The sequence below is a fragment of the Vombatus ursinus genome, unplaced genomic scaffold (assembly GCF_900497805.2).
Source record: "Vombatus ursinus unplaced genomic scaffold, bare-nosed wombat genome assembly UNPS02014822.1, whole genome shotgun sequence".
Taxonomy (NCBI): Eukaryota; Metazoa; Chordata; class Mammalia; order Diprotodontia; family Vombatidae; genus Vombatus; species Vombatus ursinus.
In genome coordinates, this window is record NW_020954600.1 from 4,596,292 (window position 1) to 4,619,676 (window position 23,385).

Consider the following 23,385-nt stretch of genomic DNA (forward strand, 5'->3'; position numbering starts at 1 on the left):
AAATAATTATTCCATTCAGCACTCTGAAATAAAGACCTGTAATTTAAACAAAAGTATTCTTCCAATAATGCTGTATGGCCCTACATCCCTGAAAGCCACAGTCTTTGAAGAATTAAAGTGCAGGAACACCCAAAGGGTGATGGAGATGCCTGTGGTGGACATGAGTGGGCTGGAACACATTAGGGGCAAAGAACTGAACGTAAGTGGCGTGAAAGAAGTGTGAATGGAAAAGAAAATGGCCTGGCCACGTAGTCAGATTGTGGGAGAAGGGATGGGGAGCCTGCATGCTCTGATGATAGTCACACTAGGTCAAGAGAGCTGGAGAAAAAACCCAGCCCTTTGGGACAATCCCTGATGGAAGATTTATTGGAGGGCATGGGGGATGGGGGTGGGGGTGGGGGGAGGTTAAGCAGACCAAGGGGGCAAGGGCAGGCTGTGGTCTGTACCAGGGAAGGAGGGCTCTCATCAATGGGCTTAAAGAAATTCCATTTTGGGCAATTCAGCCACACCCCTTCCTATCTTGGAGATCCTGGGTAAGTTACTTAATTCCTCTGAGGCTCATAGGATGGGAGACCTCCAGCTGGAGGGACCTGAGAGGTCATCTTGTCCAATCTCTCATTTTACAGATGAGGAAGGTGAGGCCCAAAGGAGTGAGGATAGTTTTCAAGATTTTGAGTTACACTTTTTTCTCTCCCCTCCCCCTCCCCAAGACATACACAGAGCCTACTGGTTCTGGTTCCCAGAGCTTGTCTCAGTGACAAAATGGCTAGTTCTACAGGGTCTCCTCCACTATCATCAACTGGTAAGCATTCAAGGTGAATTCTCTGAACCATGGTAATCACTCTGTATAGACCTTGGGTTATTATGGACTTCATCTATAAAGTGGGAATAATACTACTATTTAGCCAAGTTTGGAGGTAGGAAATTACATAGCAACATGAGAATAACTCAATATTTTAAACCAAAGTCATTCTTCTGAGCTCTGCCAAGGCACAATCACTATGGAGTTTGTGAAAAGATCACCTCATGTTTATGTACTCTAAACCCAGCTCTAGGGAGCTCAAAGTGCTTTAGAGATTTATTGATAGGGTGGCTTCTAATAATCCAACCCACTTTCTATACTATACAATCTTCATTGCGCCTTGTGAAAAAGGTGACACCCATGAGCAGCCACTGAGATTGGCCTCCTCTTTGTCGTCCATCCCCTGACTCTGGGTACTGTCACCCATCGTCCTCCAACCTGTAACTTCCTTTAATCTCCACCTCCTAGCTTCCTTCGAGCCCCAGCTAAAATCCTAAAAGAAGCCTTTCCTGATCTCCCTTAATGACAGTGCCTTCCTTCCGTTGGCCATCTCCAGATTATCCTATTTCATTGGTACATAGCGGTTTGCATGTTGCCTCCTCACTGGACTGTGAGCTCCTTGAGGGCAGGCACTGTCTTTTGCCTTTATTTGTATCCCCAACACTTAGCACAGTGCCTGGCACATAGAAGTTTCTTAATAAATGCTTGTTGACAGTTCCAAAGGACTCATGATGAAAAATGGGATTCACCTCCAGATAGAACTGATGAATTTTGAGTGCATAATGAACCATACTTTTTTTTCATTTTCTGTATTTTTCTTGGTTTGTGTGTGTGTGTTTGCTTTTGCAACATGGCTAATATGGAAATGTTCTGTGTGACTTCACCTGCATAATTGATATCATATTGCTTACTTTCTTGAAAGGTAAGGGAGAGGAGGGACAGAATTTAAAAATTTTAAAAAATGAATGTTAAAAAATATTTAATGTTATTGGGAAATATTTAGTGAAATAATTTAAAATTATATTTAAAAAAGTAAATGTTGTTTTAAAAAACAAATAAATGCTTGATCTGAGTGACTCAACCAAAGTCAATGATAAAAGCAGACCCAAATTCCCAAGTTTCTTAGCCTCAGAGTATTGGTTTAGTGGGACACCCCGTGGTGTATCTTCTAAAAGGCTGTTTCTGTCATCTCCTTGATTACCGTTTTGGAAGAAGGGCAAACATGTCTAGTCTGGTGAATCACCACTGATCAGAAACAGAGAAGTCTCATTACCCCTTTTAGATCATTGTTTCCCAACAAGTGCTTAGCATGGATGGATGGAAAATATGATCCAATCCAATCTAACAATTCAATTCAATTCAACACATCTGTTAAGTACCTATGGGCTGTATCAATTACAGAATGGCTGAACCAGTTGTGGCACATGAATGTAATGGAATACTACTGTGCTATAAGAAATGACAAGCAGGCGGATTTCAGAAAAACCTGGAAAAACTTACATGAATTGATACAAAGTGAAATGAGCAGAACCAGGAGAACATTGTACACAGTGACAGCAACATTATACAATGATCAACTATGAATGGCTTAGCTATTCTCAATAATACAGTGATCCAAAACAATTCCAAAGGTCTCATGAAGAAAAATGCTATTCACATCCAGAGAAAAAACTGATGGAATGAGTCTGAATGCAGATTGAAGCATACTATTTTCACTTTTTTTGTGTGTGTTTTTAAAACTTTTGATCTGTTTCCTCTTTTACAACGTGATTAATATGGAAATATGTTTTACATGATTGCACATATGTAACCTATATCAAATTGCTTACTATCTTAGGGAGGGGGAGGTAAGGGAAGAAGGGAGAAAATTCAGAATTCAAAAAAAATACTTAAATGAATGTCAAAATTTGTCTTTTACATGTAATTGGAAAAAAAATACTATTTTAAAAAGTACCCATGGGCTGGGCATACAAGGCACTATGCTAGGTTGTGGGGATACAAAAACAAAAGGAAACAATCCCTGCCCTCAAACAGCACATTCTAGAAATGGATACAACTGATGAATAAATGTACACAGATGAGTGAATGCAAAATGCCATTTAGTATCATCCCCTGCTTTTACAGATAAGGAAACTGAGGCTAAGAGACTTGCCCGGGATCACACAAGGAGGGTCAGAGGTGGGATTTGGCTCCAAGGCTTCTCCATTACACCACCTTGCCTCTTGATAACTAAACGCCTGAGGATTTTCTTGTTCAGTCATTTCAGTCACATACGACTCCCCATGACTCCACTTGGGGTTTTCTTGGCAAAGACAGGGGAGTGGTCTGCCATCTCCTTCTCCAGCTCATTTCACAGATGGGGAAACTGAGGTAAACAAAGTTAGGTGACTCGCCCAGGGTCACTCAGCAAGTGTCTGAAGCCAGATTTGAACTCAGGAAGATGAGTCTTGCCGACTCCAGGCCCAGTGCTTTATCCACTTCACCACCTCGCTGCCCATATCTGAGATACCAAAACAAAATAAAAAAACAGTCCCTTCCCTCAGGTAGCTTATATTCTACTGAAAGGATATAACATGTAAATAAATCAGTCAGCTATTTGGTACAGTGGATAGAGTGTCAGATTTACAGTCGGGAAGACATGAGTTCAAATCCTACCTTAGACATTTACTACTTCAGTTTCCTCATCTGTAAAATGGGGACAGTAACAGCACCTACCTCCCAGGGCTGCTGTGAAGATCAAAGGAGATAAAATACATAAAGCACTCCTCTGCAAATTTTAAAGTGCCAACTAACTGCTAACTGCTATTATTGTTAACACTGTAATTAGACAAGCATGTACATGACAATTTGAGAAGAGAGGAAGAACCAATCAGCACAAGCAAGAACTACTTCCCAAATGGGACGTGAAATGAGTCTCGAATTCTTTCAATGCTAGGAATTCTGAGAGGCAGAGGGGAGGAGGGAGTACATTCCAGGCAGAGGGGACAGCTTGGGCAAAGGCGTGGCGACAAGAGATAGAAGGCTTGATTCAGAGACCAAGTAAGTGTGGCTGGAAGGTGGAGTGTGTGAAGGGCAGTGAAGTGAAACACGTCTGGAAAAGGAGGTTGGAGCTAGATTACGAAGACCATTATTTGTGCATGCTGACTCCCAGTTTTGCTAAATTTTGACTTACCAGCTGAAAAGCCAACTAGGATGGAATGAGGTGTGGGCAACTAGTATGTGTATATCAATCAATGAACATTTATTAAGCACCTACTGTTGTGCTAGGCACTGTGCTAAGGGATACAAAAAGAGGAAAAAGACAGTCCCTGTCCTCAAAGAGCTCACAGCCTAACGGGGGAATATTACTATATGATGAAAGGAGACTTTCACTTCACTCATGTTCTCCTCGAGTGTCAAAGTGGTGTCTGATGATTGGCTCAGAGCTGTGATAGAGGTTTCTGGGATCTTTGCGGGGGACTTCCAGATAGAATACAAATGTCTCCTAATTGCAATCAAAGGAAACAATCTAATATGTGTCCTTGCTGCCACCTGAGCAAAGCAACAATCCATGAAAGAGAACCACTACTACCTGCACGCCAGACTAGGGGTGGTAATTGTCACATCCTCCAGTCCCTTTTAGGTGTGGCTGAGATTAAAAAGGCAGCAGGGCAAAGGAAAGTCTTGCCCCCAGATTGACAGACTGTTGGAGCTGGAAGGGGCTTTTGAGGTCATCTAGTCCATCCCTTTCATGTTACAGAGGAGTAAACTGGCGTCTAGAGAGGACTCGTGGCTTGTCTGAGAACACGTGATTATTAAGTGGCAGAGCCTAAACACAAACCCTTCCTTTGGATTTCAAAGTCAGTGCTCTTTCCATTAGCCCCCAGCTGCTTCTGTTGGAGATTACAGCAGGCGTGACCATAACATAAGCATCAAGAGGGACGATTTGTAGTTTTTTGTTGTTTTTTTTTAAAGAAGGTTTTACATTGTGCCAAGTGAGTAGTTTGTGTTTTGGGAGCAGCATTAATTAGTGGTAGTGACATGTGCACACACAGAGTGTGAACGAGGAAGGCCAGTGGGGTCCAGACTGGCTGCATCTCCAGGTCGGTCATGCTTTGAGCCAAAGGATACCTCCAGCCTTTTGTGGATGTTTTCTTCACGAACCAGAAGCCTGTCAGAGCTTTTTGTAGTGATGTTCATTTAAGTTGTAGGGTAAAAAGGAATAAGCATTAGTGAGAGACAAGTCTATTTCGGTGTGCACTGTGTTTGTGAAACAAGGCCACTAGCAAACAAACCTTGGCGGGCACATAGGCATTACCACAAGCAGAATTTTATTGAGCACCTGCTGTGGGCCAGGCAGGCACAGCACTGGGTACTTGGGATACAAAGACAAAAAACGAGCAAGTGCCTGCCTTTGAGGAACTTACACAGATGCAGACTTTATACAGTTCTAAAAAGACCTTACAGAAGTCCGCACAAACTGTAGGAAGCCTTCCTTCCTCTCCCCCCACCCCGAAACTAGCCAGTACCATGGTACTCAATTAACCCCCTCTCATCCCTTAGAACAGTTAAGAGTGAGATAGTAGCCAGGCTGTCACTTAGCAAGTACAACTCAGATAATACAAATAATGCCGAGTAATTCTGAGGATTACAAAGCCAGGTGATGGTTGGGTTTCTTTGGCCCCAGTGAAGCTCTTGAGGTCCCCTGCCAGCTGTCTAGTACTGTTAGTAAGCAGCTCTCTAGCAATCTGCCCTGCACCCCCCACCCCCATTAACCTGATGCTGTATCGTTTGCTAAGTAAGACTCCCCCACTAATTGAGATAAATTCTTGTTTGAAGTTTCTGACTTAGTCCAATTGACTTAGAGTAAGCAGCCTAAGGCAGAAACCCCTGGAAACAGGTTTTGATTTCTCCAGTGGCAACTGGAGATTTAAAAAGTTGGTGTTCTGCAGATGGCTACATTGGACCATCTGCTGGAAATCCTGGATGGGTTCACCTCAGCTTAAGTTTTCTTGGTCTTCTTCAGGTAGCGAGCTCGCAATCCCTTGTTTAGAGACATTGAAATTTTCATGAAAAGCCATGAAGGCATCAGGGAGAAGATCCAGTCCTGGAAAGGAAAAAGATAAAAAGAAGGTTCTAAGCCTATCCTCCACAGATTGAAAATTTCTCTGGTATGGCTATCCGCTCACTTCCCAGATGAAGACTGCCATGTCTCCGTCTGATCTTTAAGTAGAGCCCCTTCTGACCCATAGGGCTGTAGCAACCATCGTCCCTTAGCCATGTGATAAACTTCTTCTGATCAACCTTGGCTGCTATTCTGAACACTGACACATAGAGTCTAACCCTGGGCCTCCATGGGAAGGGTTTCTACCCAGTAGAACCTGCCAGAACCCTTCCCCCTGCGAGCCTAGGGTCATCTACATGCAGAAGGCGGCACTGGACTTTGGTAGAAGTTCAATGGGGGCTACACCAATGGTGGGGCATGCTGACTTGAGGCCACACGTGGCCTTCTAGGTCCTTAAGTGTGGCCTTTTGACTGCATCCAAATTTTACAGAACAAATATGTGGCCTTCAGGCCACAGGTTCCCCACCCCTGGGCTACACTAAAGCACCTGGTTTTATGTCCTCAACTATCTTCAGAGGATCAGACATTCAATTCCTCTGTATTTGAAGCAGCCAGGATAGCTCTACTAATGCAGCCCATCACTTTGTATGCCTTAGAATAATCCAGGCCTCTGAGAAACTGCTGTGTAACTTGCCTAGGGTCATAGAGCCGGTATAAACAGAGCAAGTGAACCCAGAGCTTCCTGACTCTGAGGCCAGATCTCTACCCACTAAGCCAAACTACTTCAACAATAATTTTTTTAATGTGATTTTTAAAGTTATCTGATATTAAGGCTTTTTTTCCCCTCAAAGACAGAAGCTAGTGTAACCCAGAAATAATTTTCTTGCCATGTCTAAAAAGTACCTATGTTTGTTACTGTACTCACTGCTTCAATACAGAAGCGTTGACTATAAGAAACATTTTGAAAAGTTTCTTAATATAAAAAGAAGAAATCGAGATACGAAAACTCTTTATTCTTGATAAAGGAAAATCTACCATAATGGCGTGGACTGGGTAGCCATTGGTGCGGGATTGTAGGCCAATGGTCTTAATTGCAGACTTCACAAACGTCTCTGAAGATGGCTTATCAAAGGTTGGCTTTCGGATTTTTGCCATTTTCGTAGCAACAAAGAATGGCAGGACAGTCTGGAAAACAAAGCATATTGAGCTAAAGTGAGAAAGCATTATGTTGTTAATTAATATTTTCATAAACAGAATTCAGAACCATGTCTGCAGCAAAATGATGCACCTCAAATTCTCATCTTGAAAGGGAAACTTTCTTCCCATTTTAACAGAAGGATAGGACACAACCTACAACACAAAGAACCAACATGAGAAATAATCACCCACATCAACCAAACAGGAAAAAGAAGAGAGAAATGGTAGAAATAAGCCAAATTGAGGCATCAATTGGGAGACCAGAATGGTCCAGGACAGGGTGTTCTTAACCCAACAATTATGCTAAACAGAGCACACAGAATTATTAAGCAAAAAATGTTGAAGATTTCAAACTCCTGTAAAGGAAAATCACAACCTCCTGCTTTGGTAGATTGGATTAAGTCTGTTTGAAAGTACATTAACCATTTGATACATCTGTACTTTCCAGCGACTCTGTTCATGGAGGTGCTCACCACTTCCTCCGAACTCCTCTCTGATAAGAGGTTACACCAACAAAGGTAGGTTGAAGGATGTTACAGTGACTGGTTGTAGAGAGAACCCACCTAACTCCAATACTATTTATCCAATCTCAAGACACTTAGAAGAAGGTCCCTAGAACACTGATGGAAGAAACATGGAAGATTTGTGGATTTGTCAGATGCTTGGTTCCCGTGGGCAGAGGCAACATAAGCAGCATGGGATTAGAAGGTATGGAGAGGCTATGATTATTACTGGAGAGGGCATCTACCCATCAAAGCAGCCAGATAGTTTTACTTTTGAGATAGACAGATGAAAGCATTTATTAATCACTTCTTAGGAGTGTTACAAACATGGGATATTTGGGAAAAATGATCCCCACCTCCCTTTTAAAATCCTTTCTGTCACTGTCTCATTGACAACATTACGGCACACAAATAGCTCGATAAATATGAGATCAATGTTGCCAGCCCCTCACCCCCAACCCAAGCCAGAAAAATTAAAACCTATGGAATTTAAAGAAACTTCCGTGATTATAATGGTCCCTTTCTGCAGCTTGTAATGATGAACACACACGAAGCATAATAACCAACGACTAGAAACCATGAGGTTGCATTGCCCAGCTGGGCCACTGGGTGGTGCCAGAGGACAGCTCATCATTCAGGTGGGGACCAAGCCAGTGGGCACCCCAGGTGAGCATTTGGAAAGACAAATGAGAACATGCTGGTCTTTCAAATCAAAGCCCTCCCCTCTCTGGCAGCCAAGGTAGCACCTGTCAAGGGTTTAGAGCTAGAAGAGATCCTAGAGATCATCTATTCCAGCCCCCTCATTTTACAGATGAGGAAACTGAGGCCCTGAGAGGCTAAAACATTTCTCCTCCTAAGGTCACACAGAAAGAAGGTAGGTCCTTCGACTCCAAAAACCTACTGCATTAACTTCTTGCCTGTTCAGCTCTGGGATGCCCTAGTCTAGTTTAGGTAAGGGCTCTTCTCCATTCTTACAGTCTCACTCTCCTCCCAGTATCCTAAGGCATTTTGTCAGAACCTCTCCTTGCCCATGTGTGCCCAGACACATTTGTACACTACTCTGCTTCCACCATCAGGATGCTGATTTCCATCTTTGCGTCCCCAGCACCAGCTGTGGGGCCTGGTGCTCGGTAGGAGGCTTTTGGTGAAGGATTGTTATTTGATTTGAAAAAGAACCACAGAATGTAAGAGCTGGAAGGAATGGCAGAGATCATCAACTCCAAAACCCTTGACATACAATGGGGGGGAAAAGAGGCCTCAAAAGGCCAAATCGCTCTCCATGGTCACACAGAAAGGACCAAGTAAAAGAGCTGGGAGAAGAACCTGGGCTCTTGGCTTGGTTTCCAGACTCAAGGGAAGGAAAGGGCCAGGAGTTTTCATAAAATCCATTCTTCTTTGCAGTCAGAGCTTCTAAAGAAATACCCAATCCAGTCTCTGTCACTAGGGAAGGCATTCAGGCAGACAAATGATTCTAATACTCCCTCTAGTGGTAGAAGTCCTACCAATTTCTTATTCATTCCTCACCAAAAATTACCTCATCTCTGATTCACTTTAGAGGCACCAGTCTTGAGGAAAGGACCAGTTCTTGCAAAATTATAATTAAACAAATAAAAGGTCAAGGTAAATTTGATTAGTTCAACTGCCTCAATAGGAAAACATTCCTCAAAAAGAGAATATTAACCAAGTTTAATCTGATCCCAGATTCTATGACTGTATGCTGATACCTCCCAAATTCACCCCTTACAAGAAAAGGTTAGTTCTAAAAGATACATTCTGGAAATATGCATTTGGCCATTTAATTTAAAGCATTAAGTACCTAATCTGTATTAACTACTGTCCTAGATACTGGGGACACAGACAAAAACACCACAGCCCTGCCCATAAGGGCCTCTATTGCAAAGCCCAAAATGCCCCAGGTATAATTTAGAAAATTTGAACTAAGCCTCAAAATTCTGAGGAATGGGAAACTAGAGCTGCAGAGTCTTTGTCTTTAAAAAAAAATCAGGAACAATCTTATTTTGTATTAAATTATTACTAAAATGCATTTCTCCCAATAAGCCTCAGAGGCAGAATTTACAAGTACAATTTTAAACATTTTCAAGATTTTACCACTTAAAATTCAAAAAATTCAATCTGTTGTGAATTCAGAAGTTCTAGTCCTCTGAATAAATTATGCCTAGAAGTGGCTACTGATATTGATACAGGCTAAGAAATGGTTCTATTTTGGTAAGGACAAGAGTATGTAAGACTACTTAGTAAAAGGTATTAGTAAAAGGTATTAAACTGGCATTAAAAAGGAAGGTGATTTCATATTAAGTAAAATCCCTGCCCCCCACAAAGAGTTTTTTGGGGACCAAAGGCATTCAAAAAACTTGCTTAAGGTCACATGCCTAGGTTAGAGAAGAACCAGGAAGCAAGCCTACTTAAGAGACCTCAGGGTATATCACTGCTGGGATTAGAGTCAGGTGACTTGGTCCTGGCTCTGCTACTTAAGGCCTGGGTGATGTGGACAGGTAGCCTGTGTCTCCCAGTTGGACCCCAGAGGCTCTGATCCTGCCTCTCTGTCCAGTATACTTTCCTCCACATGAGGCCATCTAAATCATCCAGGCAGCATTCAAGGTCCTCAACGACCTCTCTGTCCAGCATCACTCCCCAATATTACCTTTCATACAGCAGATGTTCTAGCCCAAGGAGCTCCTTGCTCACTCCTCCCCACCATCTTTAATCGCTCTGGTCTGGCTTCCTACAATACCTTCAGCTCTATGTCATTTCCCATCCATTCTTCAAAGATGAGATCAAATTTCACCTTCCCTCATTTCCCCAAGTTAGAAAGGGTATCTCCTGCCTCTTAGCTCCCCAAACACTTTGTATCTCTTTCTCAAAGCACATTCTATCTTATATTATTGTTATCTGTATATGTCTAATTTCTGCTGGACTATAAGCTCCTGGAGAGAAGGAAATATATTCACCTTACTGTATTATACTTTATTCATAAAATTGTTTAAAGCCATGAAAATATTCCATCTCCCCAAAACATCCACAAAAAGGAGGAATAATGTCTTCTTAAATCAAAACAATCATCTTAGTACCATTTGAATGAATTTTGAGTTGTTCTCTTCCTCTCGATTCTTCAATTTTTCCATTGACCTATCAATCAGCAAACCAAATGTGACCCATTCCTCTAGAGGAGAAATAGAAAGAAAGTGCCAGGTCAATGAATTGAGTAAGACTGCGATTAGCAAGATGCCCAGCTCTGGATTAGTCAACGCAGTAAAGATAAGGATCACAGGACTAAAAGATGCCAAATTTGGAGGAAGCCCAAGATAAGCCTACTCAAATGAGGCTGACTCTTGTTAAGAATAAGAAAGTCAATTTAATTCCCAGTCATAATGGAAGACAATGATGAGAGAAGAGTCTCAGTTGGCAAAACATTCTTCGCTCTGGCAATAATACTAAGGATTTGGTTTCTCATCCAGGGAATGATCTGGCCTCTGAAGCAGCTGCCACGGCCAATTGCCCTACAGATTTTAGACTCTACAATTCCAGAAACAAAAGTGGGTCAGTATCTTCTTCAAATAGAACAAGGCCTCTGGCCCAAATGGGGCTGCAATCACCCAGCATGAAACCACTCCTGCTATGTATGTCCTAATATCCAGGCTTTATCAGCTTACTCCATTCTCAGCTGCTTCAAAGGGCTACCTAAGATCTGCTATGAGCTGCCAATGTGCTGGTCCATGAGCAGCCTCCCAGGAAAGGGAAGAGTGGCAGTGGCCATGTGGAAGGTGCTCTCCTATCCCTGCTCAACACCGAGGGAATATTTTTGGGGTGCATGAAGTCACTCCTTACAAGTTAGAGGCTTACCCCGTTGTCCTCAACTGTGGAGTAGGGGAAGAGGTTTAAATATTGAGCTTGCCCTGTGCTTGAGGATGAGCTATGAGCATTTGTTGTCTTCACCTGGAGAGAACAGGTCATTTTACAGAAAACAACACCGCCATCTTTAATTTAGGGAAGTATTCAATGCCTAGAGTGTCAGGAGTTGAAAGTAGTGGAGAGAGAGTCAAACTTAAGTCAGGAAGATCAGGTTTCCAGTTCTGCCTCCCAATGGCTAACCCTGGGCAGGAGGGTGTCAGTCTACATAGATGCAGTAGATTTCTCACATCCTCACTGGGAGCTGTCTACACCTATGGATTCATCAATCTCAAATTATACTGAAGGCCAACAATTCAAAGGCACAAAATCACTCGTTATCACTACAATTTCTATCAATAAAGTAAGCAGTTCATGAGCACTTGGATTAAAGAATCAAACAATGACAGGGGAGGGAGTTTGAGTCTCCTCACCCATGAAAACAAGTATTTAAAGGAAAAGAGAGAAGAAGGATAAGAAGAAGAGAAAAAAGCCTGGCCAGAGAGAAAAATGTAACAATGGTTCCATGAGGGGACAATAACAGACGCATCTCCTTCATCCCCCATGAAACTGAATCAAGGGAATAATAAAAGACAAGTATAAAAAATACTTTTCCCTAATGGGGGAAGTAGGGAGAGGACGGAAAAGAAGAGTAGTAGCAAAGGAAGTAGAAGAAAAGGTACCTTTATTTAGGCAGACAGGTAGTTCAACAGGTAGAGTGTTAGGCCTGGAGTCAAGAAGGTATAAGTTCAGCATAGACCAAAATCTCACACCATATACCAAAATAAAGTCAAAATGGGTACATGATTTAGATATAAAGGCTGATACTAGAAGCAAACTGAGAGAGCAAGGAATAGTTTACCTGTCAGATCTATGGAGAACAGAAGAATTCATGACCAAACAGGAGATAGAGAACATTACGAAAAGCAAGACAGATAATTTTGATTACATTAAGTTGAAAAGTTTTTGCACAAAGCCAATGCAACTAAGATTAGAAGGAAGGTAGAAAATTGGGAAAGAATTTTTACAACCAGTCTCTATGATAAGGGCCTCATTTCTAAAATATATAGAGAATTAAGTCAAATTTGTAAGAATACAAGCCATTCCCCAATTGATAAGTGGTCAAAGGATATGAACAGACAGTTCTCAGAGGAAGAAATTAAAGCCATCTATAGTCATGTGAAAAAATGCTCTAAATCACTATTGATTAGAGAAATGCAAATCAAAACAACTCTGAGGTACCATATCACACCTATCAGAATGGTCAACATGACAAAACAGGAAAATGATCAATGCTGCAGAAGATGTGGGAAAATTGGAACACTAATGCATTGTTGGTGGAGTTGTGAAATGATCCAACCATTTGGAGAGCAATTTGGAACTATGCCCAAAGGGCTATAAAAATGTGCATACCCTTTGACCCAGCAATAGCACTTCTAGGACTATATCCCAAAGAGATCACACAAATGGGAAAAGGACCTACATGTACAAAAATATTTATAGCAGCTCTTTTTGTGGTGGCAAAGAAGTGGAAATTGAGAGGATGTTCATCAATTGGGGAATGGCTGAGCAAGTTGTGGTCTATGAATGTGATGGAATACTATTGTGCTATAAGAAATGATGAACAGGCTGACTTCAGAAAAACCTGGAAAGACTTGTCTGGTCTGATGCTGAGTGAAGTGAGCAGAACCAAGAGAAACGTTGTACACAATAACAGCCATGTTGTGTGATGACTAATATTGATAAACTTAACCTTTCCTGGCAATACAAGGATCTAAGACATCTCCAGAGGCCTTGTGATGGAAAATGCTATCCACACCCAAAGAAAGAACTATGGAAGCCAAATTGTTATTTTTTTTCTCTTCTGTTGAGTTTTGTTTCCTCTTTCTGATGGTTCCTCCTATTGATTTTAATTTCTACTTAAAACATCACTAATGTGAAAATATGTTTAATATGATTGCAAATGTATAGCCTATATCAGATTGTGCGCCATCTTGGGGAGGGTGGTGGGGAGGAAGAGGGAGAAAAATTTTAAACTCAAAAGTATATGGAAGTGATTATTGATAAATCAAAAAAAATTAATAAAAAAAGGGGGAAAAAAGGTCTGAGTTCAAATTCAGCCTCAGACATTTATTAGCTCTGTGACCCGAGGCAAATCACTTCACCTATGTCTGCCTCAGTTTCTTCATCTATAAAATGGGGATAACAGTAGCTACCTCCCAGAATGATTGTGAGGATAAAATGAGATAATATCCATAAAGCACTTTACATCCTTTAAAGCCCTACATAAATGCTAGCTATTATTATTACTTACAAAGAAGTATCATCACTTCTTAAAGTCTGAAGAAACTAAAACTTATTTAACTCTGGTTTACAGATAACAGACTTGGAAAGTCTGATCATCCCTGAGACATACTGTAACAGGACCTCTAGGAATGATGGCAGACATTTCAAAGTGATGTCTGAGCAGGGAAATGACCATGCTCAACCAGGCAAGAATCCCAGAGATTCTCGCCAGTCCCTGAGTCCACCCCCAACCTGTAGCATTCCTGACAAGCGAGTATCTAGTCTCTGCTCAACCACCTTTAGTGATGGGGAACTCACCACCTCCCCGGGTGGGTCATCCCAGCTTTGGCAGGAAGTTCTTCATATTGAGTCAAAATCTGCTTCCCTGTGACTAGCTTAGACTGAAGAGATTATGCTCTTGGGACAAAATTATTACCCACAGAAGAAACAAAATAAGCCTAAAGAAGTACTCACCATTTTTGCTCTGAGTTTCATTTTGACATGATTTTTTTTAACCTTTGATCACAATTTGACATGGAAGGTCTCTCACTTCAGGTTACTGTTACACACACACACGCACACACGCAGAGGTTGATTATGAGCCCTCTCTCATGTAAACACTTGGCATTCTAGCACAGGGAAGGAGGATATGGACAAGAGCTGCACCAAATGGATGAACTCGCTATTTGGAGGGAATACCCTGGAGCTAGCAGGGGAAGGCAAGAATGCTCCCTGAACAGGATACTTGGTCAGAGGTAATAATGCACACAATGAACTAGCCAAAGCTTGTGCCACCTTAAGCTGCATCAACAAATGCTTCCTGTTGCAGAGCCCTGTGCTGAGCTCTGGGGACGGGGGGTCCCTGCTCCAGGGCCAGCCTCCCTCATCTCAAAGAGCTCACACTCTAATGGAGAAGATAACAGAGGAGGTTTCAGCAGTGAGTCTGATGGAAAGACTCAGTGGTCCTGAGGGCACAGGGGTAATGCAGATGGCAAAGAATCTTTTTTGATTGTCATCTCCATCAATAAAAACACTATGTGGTTCTGCTGTTAAGCCATCTGATGGCACCGAGAATGTCCCTTTCCTTGTCTTCCACAGCTGCGGCTGCTGAGGAAGTGGGAGCTGCAGCACCTGCACAGACAGTTGCTAGGTTACACCTCCCAAGAGTTGTTTCCCTGGAAGAAGGCTTTGAGGATCTGTTGTCTAGGGGAGGACTGCTATCATTAAGTGCCTATTGGTGGCAGGTAGCTGGGCAGAGATGTTGGGGACCTTCCCCACAAGGGCTGTTCTCCTTGATGATGGCACTGGAGGCCAGGCTGAATTCAGGCTGGTGGTCTGGGGACAGGTCAATTCTCAGGGCTCTGGGGCTGAGTCCTGAGCTGTTTCTATCTGGGTCTGAGAAGAGTTGATGGTCAAAGTGGTTGGTGGTGGTGGTTTGAGCTGAATGACACATGCAGCTTCCTGTCTCTCCCTCAGAGAGATACTGCTTCAGCTAGGTTTCCCTGCCTGACACAATGGAGACAGTAGGTCAGCAGTTTGTGTTGGGGGGCAAGACAGGTTCCATCTCCACAGGGGTTACTCCTATTGCAATTTGCCAAATTTGCCAAATTGGCCCAGATCAGAAATATTGTGGTTCATCTCCAGATGCCACATTTTGGGAAGTACATTGACAAGCTGGAAAGAGTCCATAAGAGGGTGGCTAGGCTGGCAAGAGGACTAATAACCATGCCATACAACAAACACTTTAAGAATTAAGCATGTTTTACCTGGAGACAAGGAGATAGAGAGGGAACATGATAATAGCTTTCAAGTATCTAAGAGAAGGGATCCAACCTTGCCTCTACAGTGTTGAGCTAGAAGCAATGGGGGGACGATACAGAGAGGCAGATTTCAGCTTGATGGAAAGAAAGCTTCCTAATTAGCAGAGCTATCTTGAAGTGCAATGGGCTGCTGTCCCTCTCCCTGAAAGGCTGGACAGCTACTCCTAAAGGACGCCGTTTTTCTGTATGCCAGGTACAGATGAGACCTCTGAGATCCCTTCTGACTCTGTGAGATGGGTTTGAGCCCCATCTTTTCCATTTATTAGACATATGACCTGGAGCAAGTCACTTGCTCTGTGAGCCTGTCACTTCACCGGTAAAATTGGGATAAGAAACTTCCCCTGGAGGACTGTGTTAGAAATCAAATGAGAGAGCATATAGAAAGCTTTCCTTCTCAGGTTACCTTCTTTCTAATTTGTCTCTGTCTCATTACTTACATGCTGGTTTCCCTCAGTAGAACACAAGCTCCCTGAGGGCAGGCTTGGTGTTTCTGCCTTGCCTCGTGTGCCCATTGCCTAGTACATAGCTAGTGCTTTAGAAGTGCTTGTGGATGATGAGAAGGCCCTTTCGTAGACTGTCAAGGGCTATACAAATCTGGAGTATCTAGTTGCTTCTTTTGGAATCAACGAGTTTGTAGGTGTGAGTATTCCCTCCACCAGGGAGGACTGAATTCCCTCTATGACTCAGCCTACTTTCTGAGAACTGCTGAGGCCAAGCGAGTGATGACTGACACACACATAGCATATGGCTGGGACCATATTGGAAGCCCTTCTAGACTGCTACAGCTCTGAAATCCTCCAGAAGAGTGTTAAGGAACCAGGGTCATCTCCATACCACGCTGACACAGAAGACAACAAGAGCGGGGAAATAAGAGCAATAAGTCCTTGTAACACAAACAATGTAGTTATATTATAACAATTTACATTTCAGTAAAAAAGCAATGGTGACTAAGGGAGAAAGAGAATAAAGTAATGCCACACAGAATTAAAGCCCAGATCACAGAACAGTAAGTTTCAAGGCTGATCTTGGAGAATACCCAGCCCAACCCAATTAACCGATGCAGAATCTGAGGCCCTAAGAGGTAATATGGCTTCCTTGAAGTCCAGTAACCAGTAAATGGCAGAGCTGGGACTCAGACCCAGGGCTCTGGAGTCCTTCAAATCTAGCACCTCCCAGGAAGGTCTGGAAATAGGACTTTATCCACAGGGGCACTGGATATCCAGGTAGAGATTTTGGATGCAGGATGACAGGGCCTGGTGGTAGGGGGCATTCAGATCACCAGGACTACTAGAATACACACCAAAGGGAGTGAGATTTTAGACCAGGTCAGAGTCAAGCTGACTCCAGGACTAAATGATAAGATGATAACACTCCCACCCTCAATGAGTAAGACAGTACCAATGTTTCTTTGGGAGCACTGATTCCGCCCAAGGTATACATAAAAAGAAAGAAATATGGACTTGAAAACTTGATGGGGTGGCTTTGAACTGTCAGGGGGGCTGATGAACTATCTCTGCTCACTTTACTCTGCTGGACTAGTAACTGCCTAGGTCTGGGGTATACCTGATAGGTTTCTAGTGCTACCTTGACAGGAGGGCCTGGATCCTAGGAGTGCCAACTAGCTTTCACAAACAGCAGCTGGCAAACCTGATAGCAATATTCAAGTCCAAATGGCAGATGTATAGGAGGGAAATTAAGACATGTTTTGCTTGGTCCCAAAAGGCAGAACTAGGAGCAAAGGGTGGGAAGTTGTAGGTGTGGAGAGTCAATTTTAATTCGATGTAAGGAAAAACTTCCTGAGAAAGCTATCCAAAAACAGAACAGGGGCTTCTGACAGTCCTAGAGGGGTTCAAGTAGAGGCTGGAGGACCATGTGTTGCACACATTACAGTGGAGATCCTTTCTCGGGTACAGATTTTACTAGTTATCCCTGAGCTCCCCTCTAGTCTAAGAGACAGAGCTGGCCCTGCCCCCTAATAAACAATGGCTGGGCATCTGCACATTCCCAGAGGCACACCCGTCGATGCCCTTCACGATGTTTATCCCAAGGGCCATTGTTATCCTGTGTCCTCAGCTACTACTACTCAATACCTGGCTGGCACCAATAAAGGCACCAAGCAGGATTTCTGGGGGCTCCCCCCTAATGCATTGCCAGTCATCAGAGCATTGTCATTGCAGCAGTTTTCTGGGATGCTGCTGGGTGATAAGATCAGAGATGAGTCTAAATGTCATCCCAGCATCCAGCAAGTGGTAGCCTCGGCTTTAGTGGAATCAAACGCTCCTTCCTTATAGAGCACTTATTCCTTTTGTCTCTGCCTACAACCCTCTTGGCACACACAGATCTGAGGGTTGATGGTGCAATGGTGAATATATTAGAATTTTAATCACAGGGGCCAGGGCTCAAGTTCCCCGGGCAGAAGTCTTTACGGAGCAGGTCAGTGAGGGAGAAAAGAACGTTGGACTCAGGCTCCGAGGCCCTATGACTTTCCCTTTCTGGGACTCTCTCCTTCATCTCTCCAGGGAGGAGATGACTCCATGGAATTAAAGGTCCCTGCCAGCTTTAAACCCTGTGACTCTACAAGCTTTGGTATATAACCGAGCCTGCACCAATTCTGCTTAAATCGCTTCCATGATGCCCTTGGTTTGCCTTTGAGCACGAATCCCCACTTACAAGTTTGGGGAACATTTTTCAGAAGTCTAGATTTCCCTGGCACAAGCCAAAGGGAAACTGTATCTTTAATGATGTATTAACGTCACATTCACTTACTTAGGAACGTGATTTCCTTTCGTTGCCAAGACAGCCACAGTTGCTGTGGCAACCGCACAATAACAGGGATGCTTAACGGAAACAAACTCCACTCACCTGCACAAAGATGCCCTTGCTCCTGTATTCCACATGGAGGCACTGGGAGAAGAAATCTACAAAAGCCTGCATGGAGTGGGAGGGGGGAGAAGAAAACACAGAGATGACATCAATCGGCTGATTTGTCGTCTTGGAAACGAGAAATAATCTGGCAACCAGGGAATGGGAGAGTTCCTCACCATTCCTTTTACTTGAGATAAAGACTGAGACCTCATAAAATACAATACAATACAATACCATACAATAATAAGTTGGTTTTTGACAACAGAGCCATCATCAAACTAGATTCTTGTTAAATACATTATATAGGTCTGATTAGTGGGGAGAAGTCCATTGGAGCCAGTTTAGGGTCAAGGCAGCAAGCATGATATGGTGAAGGAATCCTCAGCCTCCTGGTGCTAGAAAACCTGGCAAGGCTCAAAGTCTGGCTCGACCATTTGCCACCTATGTGACTCGAGACGAGTGATTTAGTTTCACAGGACCTCAGTTAGCTTACTAGTGACATGAAATGACAATGCTCTGACTTAAGGGAGTGGCTGTGAGGAACAAATATGACATTTTAAGTGAAATGCTATAAAAATCAAGAGTCATCATCATCATCCTCTATCTGCATATGGCCAGAGTCAGTTTGGTCATTTGGTAGAACACAATGATCTCAAGTCCATTGATTTTATAATTCTACTGCTTTCCAAGAAGAAATTTATTTTATTCCTAGCTACTAAAAGATATAATCCCTCTCCTCCGACCACAACATAAGCAAAAACATAATGAGAATTCTGTTTGATTTGGCTCGAAGAGACACAGAGAAATAAGTTCTCAGAGCTGAAAGGGGACACTGAGATCAACAGTCAAGGGTCCTCTGGGGAGGTGAGACCCAGCAGGTGCAGGCAGACAAGAGAATACTTCCCACCTTTTTCCAAAACAACAACCTGGATTCCCCTTTGAGGAAGGTAAGAGGAACCCATGCCACCTCTGCAGCCCCAATGCCTAGTACAGTGCTGGCACAGGTATGGGAAGTGTTTGATCGACTGTGTTTCAGGGGTAATGCACATGATATCAAACCTGATTCTGTAAGGTTCCAAGTTGGCAACATTCTGGCCAATGCGACTGGGCAGGAAGTAAGTCTCAGAATCCACTAAGCCTTAAAGAGGCATTCCATTCTACAGGCTCAGGCCATTAGCAAAGCACATGGGTGTTTCACTGAGAATGGGTCTGCTAGCCCAGGACAAAAGCAGCTCAAGAAGGGGTGAGTGCAAATGTGTATGTATGTGTGTGTGGGGGAGAGGGACGGGATGTTATTTCAAGAGGAGCAGCTGACACAAACCAAAGAAAATGTGTGTGTTGTAGGCAGTATTTTTGCTCTTTTCCTTCCCTAACCACACCAATATAGTAAAACCAGGCCTTATTGCATGCTGCAAAGGCACACTTCATTTCAGCTACTAAAATGAGCATCCCCCATTCAAAGTATTATGTCACCAAGGCATCACCAAGGGACCTCCCAGCTCATTCCCTGTCTCAATGTTACGCTGTGCTCTGCATGTGACGATGACATAATGACTGACTCTTGGCAGGACATACACTTTGACTTTGTCCAGCCCTGCCCCAGTGGCGAGGATGAGCCACGTAGAGTCATCCACACTTTTCAGGGACCAGCTGCCTACACTCATGACACAGCTGCAGCTGGGCAGTCACAGAATAGAGCTCAGTGGCTGAGGCAGGAATATCGGGGCTACAGGGAACATACTTGTACCCCAGTGAACTAACAGAGCAAGACTGTATCTTGACGGAATAATGACACCGATCTTCTTCAGAGAGCTCGTTATGCACATATCACTCTGCAGAAAGCAGGAACGTGACTGGCTCCATTTTAAAGAGCAGAGGTTCCAAGAGGTTAAGCTACTTCTCCAAGATTAGCCCCAGCACATCTCACCATCAGGCCAGCGGTCTTTCTATGACCCCAGCCTGACTCTTACTGAATTATTTGGCCCTTGCTCTCAATAAAGCTACAAGAGCCAAAGTTTCTGTGCATTAGGGATCTCATTTTCTACAAGTGTAATGTGTATAATGCTGCCATATCAAAACAGTAAAAAATGGAGCTATTCAAATGTGAAAATCACACATGCCTGCACTTTTCCTATCCTTTAATAAGGAAGCATTACCTTTCTTTAATTAAGAATATGTCTTGATAAGACTTCTGAGATGTCATTAATAAACTACAGAAAAAAGCTAAATTCAAAGCAGCTTTGCTTGCTGAATAGGAGCCATTAAGGTCATTTCCCATGATTTTCCTGTTGTGTTCTCTTATCACAGGCCACATGTCCTAAGCTCTTCCAATATATCAGAATAAAAAATAAACATAATAACTAGGAATATTGCTTTCTCTTTTAATAAAATGTTACGAAAATAAATCTGAATGTGATTAATAGGAATAAGTGTCCCTTTTCTTATTTCTAGAGATAAGTTTAGAAAAGGAGTTAATTACCCATTATCTTGAATGGAAAAGCATGCCTAATAGACTAAATCATAAAATTCTCCCCACTTACAAAAATGGATTTTTGAGTCCCTTCCATGCACTGGTTTCACTGTATATTTGAGAGATTGGATTCACTTGTATTTCTCACCATTTTCCCTTCTTGTCCCCACGATAGGTTTGATGACACTGGGTTCCCTTTTGTATATGAAGATGACACAGTGAGAGCACATGACTCTACTCCCCCTGGAGAGATGGATTTATGCTGATTGATCCAGCCCCTTTAGCTTCCAACTTACACCGACCTCGGACCCACGCTTAAAAGGTGGTTGGTCAGGGTTAGAAGAAAAGCTCACAGGTCCATGTGGAAGATGACGCCATATGCTTGGTCCCAAGAACACCAGGTTCATAGCAGCCACAGACAGCTTGAGCAGAGGCCCAGCCCTCCATGGCTCATGAGGTCTAGCAGCAATGACCACAATATTAGATTGGAGGTACTTAGCTCTCCAACATGTTGATGGTCAGTAAGTTCAGAAACAACATAAGCAAGGTTTTGAAAACTGTTTCAAAAATCCCTAGAGGCTGCATTTCTACTTGTGTTGTACATGTCTATAATCACAATTGGTTTTTAATGCAAAAAGTATCCTCACTGCTATGGAAAAAAACGAGTCTGCAAGGAACAAGAGGTGTGGGTTTGACCCTCTTACACCACAGCCATAGGACCATTACACTGTAAGCTCTATGGAAGGAAGCCTATATTTTATGTAAACTGTTTATTCTTTAGAATTGAATATAGCTCTCTGCACACAGTAGGTACTAAATAAATGTTTACTGAATGAATGAAAGAAAAGGTGCAAGTTATTCATTTAAAACAGATTTAGAGTTCAAATGTTCCTGAACTTAGATACCTAGATATAATACCTAGATACCCCAATATACCTAGATATAACTTTCCCCTCCACAATAGAATTGAAAATTGAAAAAAAAAATGGCACACAGAAGATGCCACTAGGTTAGGACAAGTCTATGGGTCTACGGCCAAACTAGACGAATGTTCTTTCCCTGCCCAAAGGGTCAAGGGACATTTTGGTTCTTCTTTCTTGCCTGTTTTAAAACTGACACGAATAAATCCACAAAGGAGCGACAAGTTCATTAATATGGGAACTTCATCTACCATTCTAGGTCCCAATTCATCTATGATTTAGCAGAAAAATCACGGGGATCTTCCTGAAACCCACAGACTTTAAGTGACAGAAGTTCTTCGTGAACTGAAGTCTAGCAATCTGTCCACTCTGCTCTTCTTCAAGAAGGAAACTATGGAAAACGCAGACTTGTATTACTTCTGACTTAATCCATTCTAATCTTTTTTTCCCAAACACATTTTACCTTGGTCGCTGAGTAAACAGACAGCAATGGAACTGGGTACACGCCACTGGCAGACGAGATGTTCAGAATTGCACCTTTAGATCTAAAAGGAGGAGGAAAAGATAGAACACATAAGAAGAATGACAGTCATTCACATTTCTATGCTTGGTCACCAACTCCTTTTCCCAGAGCAACCCTGCAAAGTCTGTAGCACAAGTTCTGGTGTAGACATTTTATGATGACAAAGCTAAGGCTCTGAGAGCTCTATGGAGTATGGAGCATATACACAGGTTGCTTCTTAACCGGCGGCTACAGAAATATATCAGTTGAAACTTCATATCATAACTATTTACCTAATCCAGATTTAAACCAACCTACAGTCACCACTGCAGCATTGTCCAGGACAGACGATGGTCACTGAGTCACTGGGAGAAGCACAACTCTACCAACGACAGGATCCACTTCACAGAGAGCTGCATTAATTTTCAGTTTCTGTCCCATTTGCATGGAGGTTCAATCCAAGATAATTAAAGGTTTCCTCCTAAGGCTCTCCCTCCATGGACGAGGTATCAGTACTGCAACCCCCCAAACAAAAAGGAACCTCACACATAAAAGCCTCTATCTACAATGGTCTGCCTCTTCCATCAGGCCTTTTCTAGCCACTCTAGGTCTTTCTCTTCTGGGAGCTCCTGCACTCATTCTAGCATTTCATTAGAAGCCCAACTAACAGAAGCTGTCAGTTTTGTCCAGGACACTGTACTATGTTCTGAGAGACTGAAATACCATATGGTCCTGAGCTTGAGGACTTCAGGCTCAATACGTGCCAAATGGCACTCCTGCTCCTCTCCCTGACTTCCCCATTTCTGTCAATGGCACCATCCATCTCCATGATCATAACCTTGGACTCATCGCTCCCCTTCATTCTACACACCAATTCAGTCACCAAGACCTGTTCATTCTTCCTCTGCAACATTTTGTGTGGCCATCTTTCACTGACCATTATTTCCATTGTTGTCACCCATTAGCTCAGGCCGCCATCACCTCTCGTCAACCTTATCCTAACAGTAGACTAACATACATTCCCTGCCTCTCCAACCTGGAACCACATCACTCCATTCTACAGGCTTCTA

The 23,385-nt window shown here is 42.9% G+C and overlaps 1 protein-coding gene across 1 annotated transcript in view; it reads right to left on the reverse strand.

Moving 5' to 3' along the window:
* Window positions 1-5,089: 5,089 nt before the first annotated feature.
* HSD17B12 (hydroxysteroid 17-beta dehydrogenase 12) overlaps window positions 5,090-23,385 on the reverse strand; it is a 144,145-nt gene continuing 125,849 nt past the window's right edge. The window contains exons 8-11 of the mRNA XM_027837841.1: window positions 22,277-22,358; window positions 18,421-18,486; window positions 6,882-7,031; window positions 5,090-5,888 (exon numbers count right to left, since the gene is read on the reverse strand). Coding sequence (XP_027693642.1) covers window positions 5,784-5,888; window positions 6,882-7,031; window positions 18,421-18,486; window positions 22,277-22,358 — 403 coding nt within the window. The 3' untranslated portion in view covers window positions 5,090-5,783. The remainder of the gene's footprint in view (window positions 5,889-6,881; window positions 7,032-18,420; window positions 18,487-22,276; window positions 22,359-23,385) is intronic.